General features: G+C 30.0%; 2 protein-coding genes across 2 annotated transcripts; both read right to left on the bottom strand.

Annotated features, from left to right (window-relative positions):
• Positions 1 to 3431: 3431 nt before the first annotated feature.
• On the bottom strand, positions 3432 to 5679 carry LOC101256099 (probable protein phosphatase 2C 25). The gene is made up of 3 exons (XM_004242469.4): positions 4906 to 5679; positions 4051 to 4389; positions 3432 to 3952 (listed from the first exon to the last, which is right to left on the bottom strand). Exons 1-3 carry the CDS (start codon positions 5362 to 5364, stop codon positions 3611 to 3613), a joined length of 1140 nt encoding a protein of 379 aa, XP_004242517.1. The 5' UTR covers positions 5365 to 5679; the 3' UTR covers positions 3432 to 3610.
• Positions 5680 to 8841: 3162 nt separating this feature from the next.
• On the bottom strand, positions 8842 to 12014 carry LOC101256391 (protein PMR5). Its single transcript, XM_004242470.5, has 5 exons — positions 11492 to 12014; positions 11242 to 11413; positions 10744 to 10922; positions 10115 to 10273; positions 8842 to 9363 (listed from the first exon to the last, which is right to left on the bottom strand). The coding sequence occupies exons 1-5, from the start codon at positions 11827 to 11829 to the stop codon at positions 9030 to 9032; spliced, it is 1182 nt and encodes a 393-aa protein (XP_004242518.1). The 5' UTR covers positions 11830 to 12014; the 3' UTR covers positions 8842 to 9029.
• Between the last annotated feature and the right edge of the window lie 1789 nt (positions 12015 to 13803).

Raw genomic sequence — 13803 nt, 5'->3', positions numbered from 1 at the left:
GCGAATGAATAGAAATGAAAAGTATCACATTTTTATTTTTATTTCTGTGTGTCTGTTTGTCAATTTCTAATTAATATTCTAAAATTCTTAGTCACTGTTGAAAGGTATAATATTACCTATAACACATTTCTCATAGCTATTAGATATTGTTACATTTAAAAATATATTATATGGTCTATCATATTAAACATCAATCACAAACTAAATAAGTAGATCGTCTTTTTTGTATTTAATTTTTTTTAATTAATAAATCAATTATTTGATGAAAAGAATGAAGAAAAATTCTCAAAGTTATTTTATAGTTATGCTATAATAAATGTGCATCTGTGATTAATTTATAGTTGACTTATAATTATTTAAAACAAAATTATTTATTTTATTTTTCACATTAAAAACTGAGTTATCATTTAAATAGTTATTATCATATATCAAAAATCTTTTTTAGTAATACCTATAATGATAATTAGATTGATGTTATAAATCTCTTTCACTCCTTTATATATGGGTATTTGTTTGTCAATTTTTAATTAATATTTTAATTATTTGTCATTGTTGAAAGGTATAATATTACCTATGGTTAGACATAAATAAATTATTTAATAAATATTTGTAAAAAGAATTCCCATTTATTTGTATATATATAATACAAAGTTATTTTATAGTTATACTATAATAAATGTCATTTGTGATTAATATTCATTTAACTTACAATTATTTAAAACAAAACTTATCTATTTATTTTTTCACATTAAAGAAGGAGTTATGTTTTGAATAGTTGTTATGGTATATATTTTTTTAGTGATAACTACAATGATATTTAAATTAATGTTATAAAATTCTTTCACTTCTTTATATGTGTGTATCTATTTGTCAATTTCTGATTAATATTCTATCTCTTTTGTCATTGTTGAAAGGTGCAATATTACCTGTTATACACTTGTCATAACTATTAGATAGTATTGCCCCTAAAAATATATGTTATGGTCTATCATATCAATCACGAAATAAATAAATAAATAAATAAATCATCTTTTTAGTATTTTAAAAATTTTTAATTAATAAATAAATTATTTAATGATAAGAATGAAGAAAAAAATTCTCATTTGCGTGTACGTATAGTTTAAAAAGTTATTTTATAGTTATGTGCATTGTGATTAATAAGTATGTAACTCGTAATTATTTAAAATAAAAATTATCTATCTTAGTTTTCCACACTAAAGGTGTTACTTTCTTGAATAATTATTACATATATTATTATTATGTTAGTAATGACTACAGTAATAGTTAGGTTAATGTCATAAAACTCTTCCAGTCCTTTTAGGAACAAACGGTGATTCAATTTTTGATATATCTTTCTATAACTTAACAATTCATGTACTTTAAAAAGATCAATATTTTGTCACTCGATGATAATTTGGGTAACTTTTATATATAGTCACTAAAAATTAGTCTAATTATTCTCTATAGATATAGTTTGATAACTATAATTCATAGTTACTTGTTATAGGGAGGAGAGAGAGGAGAGAGGAGAGTGGGTGAGAGATGATAGAGGTGAGCGAGATTGGTAGAGGGAGGAGAGAGGCCAATTGTATATGTATATTGATTAGATATATTTTTATATAATTAAATTATACATATATATTTATATATTCTGGCGATATGTACATATACAAATGTGGTTATTATACAAACTCGAAGTTAGCCCACATAATTAATGTATAATGTTAATCGTGAGTGGTAATTATAGCAAATTATAAATATAATGAGTAATTAAATAGTATAAATTTGCTCAACCGCCTAATTTTTCTTAATTTTTATATAATCGAGTAGATAAGTGTATATCAAATTACTATTGACATCATGACTTCTTATAAATATACATTTTATTATATAGTATATGTTTCAATTCTTTTATTCTCCATTACAAAGTATAATTTCTAATGTAATATTAGATAATCAACTTTTTTTTTCTTAAGATACTCTTTATGTTTTGCTTCTTTTTTTTTTATCGGTAATGTTAAGTGAGACTTAAAATTTATAAATATATTTCTTGCAATTTTCTGAATAGACAACATCAAAATCATGACTTGATTTGTATTGTTTTTTTATACATTTTTTTATTGAAAAATAGTCAATAAATAAGAAAATTAATTATTTACTGTATATATACAATTTCGCACGGAATTGTATGTACACTAGTACTATTAATATTCCCACTAAATTAACAACTATTACAAAATTTATCCATGGAAGATAACCTTATTTATTTGTTTATATTCATTAGATTTAAAGGTGCTGTAAAATGAATTACCAAATTTACAATGCACTATTATTTTAATGAATGTATTTGTTGCAATTACTTAAACATTAGTTAATATTTGTACCTCAAATATATTACTCAATCATAAGTTGATTGTTTTATTTTACATTTATCGTATATACTAACAACATAATATCCCACCAATTATGCCTTCGCTACATATAAATTTTATTCTAAGGATAAAAATTAAATATCAAACATATTTAATAGGCAAAAAAGTAAGGATAGATCAACCTGTTTAATTACACAAAAAATGATCACTGGTGGTAAGGATAATCGATTCTGAATTAATTGCTGTGAAATATGTATTTTTAGCGACAAATAACACTTTTTATATATGTCTCTAAAGACTTTAGCGATATTAATTTTAATATTAGTTTTAATGACACTTAATTAATATTAATAAAATTTTAGTGATCTTTATTAATATCAATATTTATTGTCCCTAAAAATTATTTTTTAGGGTATAATAGGAAGAGCAAAAGTGTAATTTCTTCTCTTGGAATTACATATTTGACTTGATCCGATTGAGAATATGATTTTACATATTAGGAAGTCTTTTAGTTCACATAATAGGACCATATAGAGTTGAATTATTGACATTTGACTGCATTTGAATATTTAACTCCATTATCAGACATAACTTAACCTATCAAATCTCTTCCTTATGCTAATAAACAATTGTTTAATAAAAATAACATTCTCCAATTTATAACTTTATTTTCTTTTAACCAAATGATTTGGTCTATCATACATACTACGATATTGACATCATTGAAAAAAAAAAAAACGATCTTGAAAAAGTTTTGAATTGAAGTTATAGATCAAGAATTCGTTACTAACATATCTACGAATCTCAATCTTGGGAATATAATATCCCACTCTATTTAACTACCACGACTTCAAGTATAAAGCTTTTAGCATTAGGATTCACACTTGTACATATCCGTCTCAATAAAATCTTAGGATGTTTAATGATTAAAAAACGATTGCTCATAATAATATAGTAAACATCGCCTAATGAACATCGTTTTTTAATCTTAGAATGTTTAATGATTAAAAAACGATTGCTCATAATAATATAGTAAACATCGCCTAATGAACAAATGGATAAAAAAAGGAATTTTCCTCATCATTTCAACTGATCTGAAGTCACATAACAATTTGATTTACAGAGTTAAAAACCTCATACTAATAATTGATCTAACTGTTATTCTGGTAAAAATCTCTGGCTAGCAATTCATCTGCGAGTTAGTAAAGAAAGAATTCCTAACCTATATTGGGTATCTGTCAACAGAATCGTCCCAGTTGAATTATCAGCACACTTATATCATCAAGTGAACCTCGCGAAACAGAGAGATCAATAAGCTTTCTACACGCGGACAATGGCTGCTGTGTACTGATGCCAGTGCACAAAGGCCGAGCAATATCTACTGCTTCCTGGTTGCTAACGGTATCCCATAAGCCATCAGATGCTAGGACTAAGAATTCCAATTCAGGATTGAGTTCAAGAATCTTCGTCTCAGGTTCTGCTGTTACCCATTGTTTAAGGTACTGATCCCCAATACCTCTCGACACAGCGAGGGATCCTTGAATTCTCCAAACACCGTGACAACAATCTACATAGCCACCCTATATAGAACACAAATCATAAGAAGATCAGCTACTATGCATATTTAACGATTAGGGTAGCACATAGCTAAGCATAATTTCATCGTCAAGCTGCTTACCGATGCCTCAATTCTATCCTTCTCATCTTTCCTTGAAGGCCTATGATCAGAGGTCAATGCCTCAGCAAGCCCTCCTCTGCTCACAACAGCACGACAATCCCCAGCATTGGATACAACTAGATTGCCCTTTTGGATCAACGCTGTCACGCAGCATGATCCACCCCGAACTTCTTGGCTGAGAAATTCAGTATCTGTTTTAAGATAGCCGTTTTTCACTGCCACTTCAATTTTGTCATCTGTTGTCTTCCCTAGTTCATTCATAATGTTCTTATTCAAGTTCTCTGCTGAAAACTCTGCAGCTTTCACTCCTCCATGACCATCAAATATACCAAAAAATCCCTGTTACAAGTAATTCCTTTGTCAGTTGTTACAGCTTCAAAACACTTTTATAAACAATCAAACATGCCCTAATACGTAAATATTATCCATCCCACTATATTCAGTCCCTTTTTCATTCTAATACAGGTAAACATTCCAATACAAAATCGGTACTTGTACACATTTCCAGTGAAGTTCTATTTCCGTGAAGAACTAAATTAGCAGAAACATTAGTTCATTCTCTCCTCAAATTCTACTTGAGGGATTACACCGGTTATGTTGTTTGTATTAGTCTTATGGGATTATACGGGATATTTTGTTCTTCATATTAGTTAATTTTCTTCATTTGACAGTTACCTTCCAACTACACATTCTACAACACTAGCAAATATACTCAATTTGATGTTAAATTTACATTTTTATGGTATATTTAACATAAACACAGTGGAGGAAAAGTGAAATAAGAACAGATAAGTTTCAGAAACTGTATTGAGAACCATAAAATGTACTCTACTAGTAATTAACAACAAAAGCTACCTGTTTGGAATCTCCTTTAAGATTAACCATTGCAGAGTGACGATCCTCCATTGCACCTTTTCTCCCCCTTTTACAGCAAACAGAATATCCATCACCCTCAACCTCAACCAAATCCGCTACCCCAGCAGGAGTCACCGGAAAATTCCCGAAACTCATCGAAGCTACCGGAAGATCCAACCTAGTCGGTCTCTTCCTCTTCAAAACCGTAGAAGTAGAACAATCAGTATTAGAAGCTCTAATAAGGTTACTCGGTGGGGGTTTCTGAAGCCGAAGAATCCGTAACGGCGACGACGGCGAAGAAGGAGAAGATGAAGTCTTTGAAGGAGAGTGAGTTAGGTTAAGGGTTTCAGGTGAAGAAGAAGATGAAGAACTAGAAACTTTACAACGAAGAGAAGCCGGCACCGGAACCCTAGACGGTGAGAACACCGGCGAATTTGAAAGAGCGACGGTGCAAGACATTTTCTCCGGCGGTTTTTCCCGATCTGTCGTTTTCTTTAACGTTCGAATTTTTTCCCGTTATAGTTTTTTTTTTCGATTTCTGATGGAGATTTGTGAAAGAGGAAAGTTAAAGCGGTATTTATATGTGGAGAGGAAATAGTGGCAGACTGGCAGTCAAAGTATTGGGGCCAAAGTGGAAAAAATTGTATGGCCCATGAAAGCCCATCCCGTGTTTCCGGTGATTTTATTTTATTATACTATACCTTTTTAAAAACTTTATTTATTGTGCTGTTGACTATTTTTTTTCTGTTTTAATTTGTTTATTATAATTTTTTTTTAGTTCGTTTCAAATTTTAGTTCTTACTTTTTATATTAAAGACATTAAGAATGTAAGATTATACTTATTACGTTACAAAAGGAGGACTTGTTTTCCCTTTTTAGTTGTTTTAAAAAAAAGGTTTTATTTATTTTTGATAAAAAATTTAATTTTTGTTTTCTATGTGACAGTTTAATATCATGGCGATAAGATTAAGAGCCTGTTTGGATTCACTGAAAAAGTAGTTTTTAAGTTAAACTTAAATGATTTTTAAGTCAAAAAATAAAAGTAGCGGGAGACATACTTTTGTTTTTAATATATTTTAAGTCATATTAAACTTATTTAAAATTGTTTTTAACCTGTTCAAATACTTTCTAACTTATTTAAAGTTATTTTTATATTTATCAAATCTTTTTGGAAGTCAAAAACTAAGTTTGACCAGCTTTTAAGTTAATTCAAAGACAATTAAGTTTAACCAGCTTTTAAGTCAATTCAAACACAAGTTTTCTTTATTTTCTTAAATTCTGCTTCAAGTCAAACTAGGTTATTTTTTTTTCAAAGGAAGAGAGAACTATATTTTACTACATTCTACCTACTTAGTTAAGACCACAAAATTCACGAGTGAAGTAAAATTTTTAATTTACAAAGCACAATAAAATATAATGTTAGAACTTAAAAATATTTAATTACAAAAATTTTTATTTTCTTAAATTTTGTATCAAACCAAAATAAAGGAAGTGTTAATCTTTCTAATATTGATTTTCTCCCTAGAAAAGATTAAATCTTAATTGAATCCTATGAACAAGTCATCCGTAAATAAAAGAGGTTGTTCAAGTGGTAAGAATTTCCAATCTCCATTTTTAAACTACAAATTTGAGTCACCTAAAAAGGAAAACCAAAGAAGGTCTTGAGGAAGTTGGAATAAAAGGTAGAAGTCGTGTAGATAAAAGAGAGTTGCTTAAATAGTAATCACCTTTCGCCTCTAATTTTACAATTATAAATTTGAATTACCAAAAGAGGAAAAGATCGTGTGGAAGAAGGGAAATAAATAGAAATCGTGTAAACAAAAGATTATCACTTGAGTGATAATCACTATACGCCTCTAACTACAAAATTGAAAAAGTGGAAAAGGTCCTACGAGAAGGAAGAAATGATAGAATCGTTATAGTCAAATTATAAGAGATGATTACTTCAGTAGTAAGTACTCTACGTCTTTAATTACAAAGTTACAAAAAATAGAAAAGATCAAGAAGGGGCCAAATGATATAAGTCACGATTTCATAGAAATGACTTATGAAAGAATTGTCTAATATTGAAGAATTTACATTATTTTCAAGACGTATTAAAAAAAAATACACTAAATTAGAGAATACTTATACGTATTAACAAAAAAAATGAATTAGAGAGTCTTGATGAATTTTTTTTTTTTTGAGTACTAAAGATTAACAAGAATATTCATGTATTAATTAAAATATTTTCTTAAAATATATTTCGTTATAATTTCTCCTTCATGTAGAATATTTCTAAGTAGCCCATAATATTTGTGTGTGAATAGTAAATTCATTCCCTTTTTTCGTTGTTATTTGTTTTTAAGTTATTGGATTGTCTTTTACGTATACGCAAAAATGTAAATTAGTTATGTTAAGTTTCTATATACGTAACGCGTTATCTTTTAGCACTAAAACATTAGATTAATAGAATGTTATGATTAATAATAGTAGTAATTACTATTAGTTTTTATGAATCAAACAAGATTGTTGTTAGAAAAGAAGTGGGAAGATGTGGACAATCAAATTTAAGAAATTAAGGTCAAACACGCAAATACAATAACTACTTTTCTTCTAACCTTGCTTACAGAGGTTGGTTTTGACTAGGCTACTTTGCACTATCTCAGTTTATTGGTATATTTATTACAAATTATTACCCTATTCAGCAGTAGGGCCAAAAAATTTATTGAAGAAATTCAAAATATAAGAAATTTAAAATGTATACATATAGATATATATAGACAGCCGTTGGAGTTTGGACCAGACCGAGTTAGAATATAACATAGAATACGATAAATTTGTCTTTTAAAAATAATTTTTCTACCTCTACAAGATAGTAATAAGTTTTGCATACAATTTACTTTCTCCAAATCCTTACTTGTCGTTGTTGTTGATACATTTTTCCATTTCTATCATACCTACTTTAAGTCCATGGGCAGAGCTACATGGGGTCCAGGGTTCCATCTGAACCCTTTATAAGATCGATTTAGTGATATATAGCTATATATCTAATGATGAACCCCCTTAACATAAGCTAAAGGCTTGGTCCAATGGTGAAATGAGTTCATAATTTTGCCGTAGCTCCTCAGCTCGCAGGTTTGATTGTTATAAAAAAATGTCATATGATTTATCAATTTTCCGTTTTATTTTTCGTGTTGATGTACAATTAAATTTCATCTAGTTTCTTATATTTGATCCGCTTCGTTGATATATCTGAGGCCGACCCTTTTATAGGTGAATATTATTAATATTATTATTAATGTGCTTATTATTTTTCTGAATTCATCGATAGAAATTCCTGCCTCTATCATTACCTAAGCCAACCCAACATGAATAAATATATCACAGAAGCAGTAATAGGATAAAAAAGACTCCACAGTGATGAATTGAGATCCAGGCCCAATTAGCAACAAGTTAAAAATGACTGTTTCAGCTACTATTCATAGCTGTCTTACTTTCAGTACTTAATCAATTATTGCTCTATCATTCAAGTATCACTTTGATTATTAGCTTTTAAAATTGGAGTTGGTTTCAATCAATACAAATTGGGAGGTTAGCTACTGTTTCATTGTTGTTTGTTCAGCAACTTCGTTCGGTCTTTCTACGAACACTTGCATGGCTAGAGCTTTAGTGTATCAGACTATTTCTTTTTTTGTTTTTTTTTTATACTTCTGTTTTGACAAACATTCGTAGGACGGAATAGATGCAATTGAAGATGTTTTTTTTTACCATATCTAGACATATATCATGTAATAACAATCAGAGCAAGCGCTCCTATGTTCCTTATGTCACCTATGAGTAAGTCATGGGTTGGATGTACACGGAAACAATATGGTTTTCAATAGACCTCGTGTCAAAAGAAGTGTAATCAAAACAAGATTGATTGGGAAATATCAACAACAAAATAACAAAACGAACAGGGCAAATAATACCTTTCATTAGCAGCACAAATCTACAATGCCGATTCAATTACTATATAAACTCATTTAAGAATCATCTTAATTAATTAGCTGCATTAGTGTGTCACCTAAAATGAATTTGCATCAATAGGGCTAGCAAAAAACTAAAAATTACTACTACAAGCTAGCTAGTCCTATAATAAGTTAGTAGAAAAGTACAGTGTAAAATAGTTGGTTCCATGTATCAGGCAGGCCAGGCAGACACCAATGGCTACAATCAGGTTTGTTAGGGTTAATTCTTTGTTGAGAATTGAGATCACCACTGTAAATAGATGGATGTGCATCTTTCCTCATTGTTGATAACAATGTTATGTCTAGCAAGAAAGGTGGATTGTCCATTTCTCTTATAACTTTTTGGATCACATTTGATTGATCCAAATCGGGACCCGGGTACGTGCTCGTCATAGGGGTGGTTGTTACGGGGATTGTCTCCCCGTAACAACTCCCTGTTGATGCACCCGCGTTCCATTCACTCGGACTGCCAACAAAAATAAATTGAAAATAAGTTTTATATTATTCAATTATATGTTGAGTTTCTCAATTATTTGGCAGCAGACAAGTGACAGGAATAATTAATAAAAATAATTAGTACACTAACTATTTCTCACATGATTTGAGTAACACCGAAATTTCAAGAAAGAAATTATTTCTTTAAAACAATGACATTAGACTTGCCTTAGTATTAATATGATTATGAACAGAACTTCTAACTAGAACTAAAATGTCAAATGTAAGTTTAGTTATTTTTTCTAAATAAAATGCATCACACAAACTAAAAAAGTATCATTTTCACAAATATGAAAATTGACATCGAGATATTGTAAGATTTAAAACAAAAATACTAGTGCAAAAAACTCAATAATTGAATATTGTTAGGTCCAAGTTGGAATATAAAAGCATATAATAAGTCGATGACAGCTGATAATGGGGACAAGGTCAGTAGAGTTCCAATAGAGAAATTCAATAAACGACTGCTCATACTAATAACCCTGACAAATCAACTGAACACCTCCAGTCTCACGTCAGGCCAAGATTATATAGAGATTCGATCGTGCTCAATAATTTTAATCTAATTTTATATTTGTTTTAAAAAATTTACTATGTATTTGAGATCCCAATACTAAGCACTCACATCACCATTTTAGAACTTGGATTCGTAAAATTTAAATGTTGACTCCATCTCTGCTTATGTTCAGTGTTGCATAGTATTATAGAAAGAGTCAACATACTTGTAGTGCGTAGGTGAAATGCCCTGAAAGAAGAGTCTGGTTCTACTTCTGTCAATATTGGTATCAACCCATCTTGCCCACGTTCTTAGCCCTTTTTCCATTGCAATTAGTGGATCCATGTCTTCATACATTGTCCCTCCTGCTTCTACGTTGTCCCACCTGCATATTACCAAATTCACTCTCATCTCAAATTTAAGAGGCGGAGACGCAATTTAAAATTTTGCATTTATTGAATCTATTATTGAATCATAGTCCATTTTAGTTACTGGATATAATTATATACTCATATAACAATTTTTAAATATAAATGTAAGATCTAATACTATAGCTTTGTCCCTTTGTATTATTGCATATAGATAGCTTTTACTCAGGAGTGGAGATGAACCTAGTTAAAAATATTTTGATGTATATATAGCCGATGTTTGAAAACTTGTTAGCTAGTTTGTATGTTTACTTATTCATATTTTAAACTCTGTGAAAATCGTTATTGCTTCTAACATGAGAGTGAACTCTTTGATTATATCAATTTGTAGAAGTGTTTTTACAATGTTAAAATAGTTCAGAAAAATCAAAGTCCAAAGTGAAAAAAAAATCTACATGATGAATAAATTTGGGAAAGGAAAATATACCCTTGAAGAGGACCTTTGTGAGTCCACCAATGACCAGTATTAAAAGATAATACATCTACATCATGCCAAGCATTAGCATTTCCTCTAATATCATCCAATTTTAGCACTCTTTTGCCTTGTACAGTGTCTATGTCCACTAGATATGGTGCTTTGTAATATGAAATAGCAACTCCGTAATCCTGCAACAATCACACCATCTTTAATTTTAGCACCAAATCACATTAAAAAAATTACTACACTGCGAAATTTCGTGGTGTGAGCAGAGTCGGAGCCAGGAATCGAAGCTACACTCTAGCTAGCTCAGCTATTAGAGTTTGAATCAAAATTACTGGATTCTACTGAACCCGTTCCCTAAAATCTAGCTCCGGCTCAACATGTGAGCTTGCTTGTATATAGGTCTTAAATCCTCACAATGCAGCACATAAAATCGATTACCATTGGTGAAAATACAAGTGAAATCAACATAAACAAAAAAGAAAGCAATAGCGAGGCGCATACCAGGAACTTGAAAGTTGAAATAGGGTAAAGCCTCGACATCTGTGTTTGAGCTTTAGGTACATCAGCTGAAATCATACAAATCAACGACTCCCACTGATCCCGGCCTAATGAATCACCCACAAACATCACTGTTTTCCCTTTCATTTTCAACAGAAACTCAAGCCCATTAAACCTATTAAGCGAAAAAAACGAAAAAATAATCAAAAATCGAAACTCCATTGAAGAAGGTGTAAAATCAAGTTTCAAGTACCTGGGTAGCTCACAGTTCGCCGGTTTCCATCGATACTTTAGGTATTCCGTATCGGGTCGGCCGTAGAGTTGACAGTTGAACTGTGGATCGACGGCGGGGCAAGAAGCTGATTGGTAAAATGGGTAAGTTTCATCGTAAACCCAACTACCTATAAAGAGAGAACATGAAGTTTGATTTCCTTGAAGAATTGGGTTTCTGTGATTTGGGTTATTATAATTATTGTTATTATTATGGTGATTCCTTAATAATATAACAGATAAAGCTACATAAAACTGTAACAAAAGAAGAAGACATAATGTAGTTGAAGAACAAGATAATAATGAAGAGAGAAGCTCCATTTGGGAGAAATTTAAAAAAGGGTTAAGGAAAGAGAAAAAAAAAAGTGTATTAATAAAGTGAAAAAGATATAGAGAGAGAAGAAAGAAACAGACTTTAAAAAGGGGTGAGAAAGAGAGGGGGGAAAAGAAGGTCGCTTTGTGAATGTACTATTTTGAAAGAACTGAGGCATGGGCCTATGGGTGATGGAGAAATGGAGATATTTTGTTGCAGGGTGCATGTGAAGATGGCTGACTTTTCCGGTGGAGCACGGAGAGACGAATTTAAGATTTAAATATTATCTACTTATATTTACCTAAGGTATATTGAATCGCTGATAATTAAATTCAAAATTTTAAGTTAATGCGTTAGAAAGTTAAAAAGCCGCCTACAACAGGTTTTACTCATTATCATTAGAAGTTAAATTCAATTTAGGTATAAGATGGGGAGAGGAGACGGCATGTACAAGGGTCTTATAAAAAATTCATCGTCTTTGATGGTCGATGAGTATTTTTTTTTTCGGAACATGAGGATTAAATCATAAAGCAAGACAGATTAAACTCTTTCAATCTTATGTATGTAGATTCAATTATTTATGATATTATATTCAAATTTTTTTATATAGATATGTTTATTGTATAAATTTTGAGTCGAAAATAGTTATATAGGTTTTGGCGGGAAAGTGGTTTCACAACTTTTGATGCTTAATTTAACGAAGAAATTAATCAATAAAAAAGTTTAGAATTTGGAACAAATCTGTCATTTAGTAGCCTCGAGAGATCTAACTTCTCAAAAAATGTACTTATGTTTATTTTTAATTTATGTGTTACATTTTTTTTTAATTTCATTTTAAAAATGAATATTATTCTTATAATTTAAAATATGTTATATTCTTAATAAGTTAATTCATCTTAATATTTAATATATTTATTATAGATTATAACTTTTTATATGCTAATTCAAACTACGTATACTTGAATGGAGACAGAAGAGTAATAATTCTTTATTGAGACATAGAAGAAAATTTTTTTGCACATGTGGACCACATTATAACTATGTCTCTAGGAGAAGATGTATGGACCATTCGAAGAAAAAAATCATTAATTATGAACAATAAAAAATATTTTTATATGAAATATGTTTTTCTTAAATTATTTTCGATAAAAATAGATTTAATAAGTGACATCCTACTCGGACTTCAGAACCCACACCATCATCACCACCTCTTTGCAATATCGCTCCTCCCCTCCTCTTCATCCTCAATACGTAATGTCTATCATTTTTATTTTTTTAATATTTATTTAAATTATATTGTAATGATATTTTTATAAACTTCTTTTTAGCCCTTTCTAGAAGTTTTCATTCTTTTGCTCCGTTGATGATTCGAATTAGCAATTTTCGATTTGAGAGTGCAGTGCTTACCAACTCCTTTTCGTCATTATAAAACTTATTATATATGAAAACAATTAATATTTTTTTTCACGAAACCTAACCTTAAATATACGAAAGAAAGTAAAGGCGGGGAAGGGCTAATGTGAGGGAGGTCATATCTTGTCTGATACATATATTTCAAACTTCATTATAAGTAAAGGAATTTATGTTTCTTGCTACAATAAATCAAATTTCATATTCCAATAAAGAATAGAGGAAAGAAAATACTTTAAAAAACGAAAAAAGGAAATATGTGAATGGTTAAATGTTCTTTGCTTTACTTCTATAACAAACAAAACATCATACCTATTTTAATATTGTATGTCTCCTTGTCGAATCTTTCAAATTAAATTTTGGAAAATGGTATAAAATAGCAAACTAATAACCTAAATTAAATTGAATAGCTAAGGTTTGATTTAATTGTGCTCCATAGCAAACATTGGCAAAAATTTGCCAGGCGTCTCTCTCCCAGAAGTCTCGCTCGCCACTCTCCCATTCTCGCCTCTCTCGCTTTATACACAGAAGTGTATAATTTCTGTTTCTGTTTTGTATAAAGCGAGAGAAAA

The sequence above is a fragment of the Solanum lycopersicum genome, chromosome 6 (genome assembly GCF_036512215.1).
Source record: "Solanum lycopersicum chromosome 6, SLM_r2.1".
Taxonomy (NCBI): Eukaryota; Viridiplantae; Streptophyta; class Magnoliopsida; order Solanales; family Solanaceae; genus Solanum; species Solanum lycopersicum.
Note: the sequence above shows the minus strand (reverse complement) of the source record. Positions and strands in the feature narration are given on the sequence as shown.

Coding starts and splice junctions, on each gene's coding strand:
- LOC101256391 (XM_004242470.5), bottom strand. CDS start 11,829: ATGGAGCTTCTCTCTTCATTATTATCTTGTTCTTCAACTACATTATGT. Junction 10,923..11,241: donor TTTCAACTTTCAAGTTCCTG/GTATGCGCCTCG, acceptor TGATTGTTGCAG/GATTACGGAGTTGCTATTTC. Junction 9,364..10,114: donor ATTTCACCTACGCACTACAA/GTATGTTGACTC, acceptor TTTTGTTGGCAG/TCCGAGTGAATGGAACGCGG.
- LOC101256099 (XM_004242469.4), bottom strand. CDS start 5,364: ATGTCTTGCACCGTCGCTCTTTCAAATTCGCCGGTGTTCTCACCGTCT. Junction 4,390..4,905: donor TTAAAGGAGATTCCAAACAG/GTAGCTTTTGTT, acceptor TACTTGTAACAG/GGATTTTTTGGTATATTTGA. Junction 3,953..4,050: donor AGGATAGAATTGAGGCATCG/GTAAGCAGCTTG, acceptor TGTTCTATATAG/GGTGGCTATGTAGATTGTTG.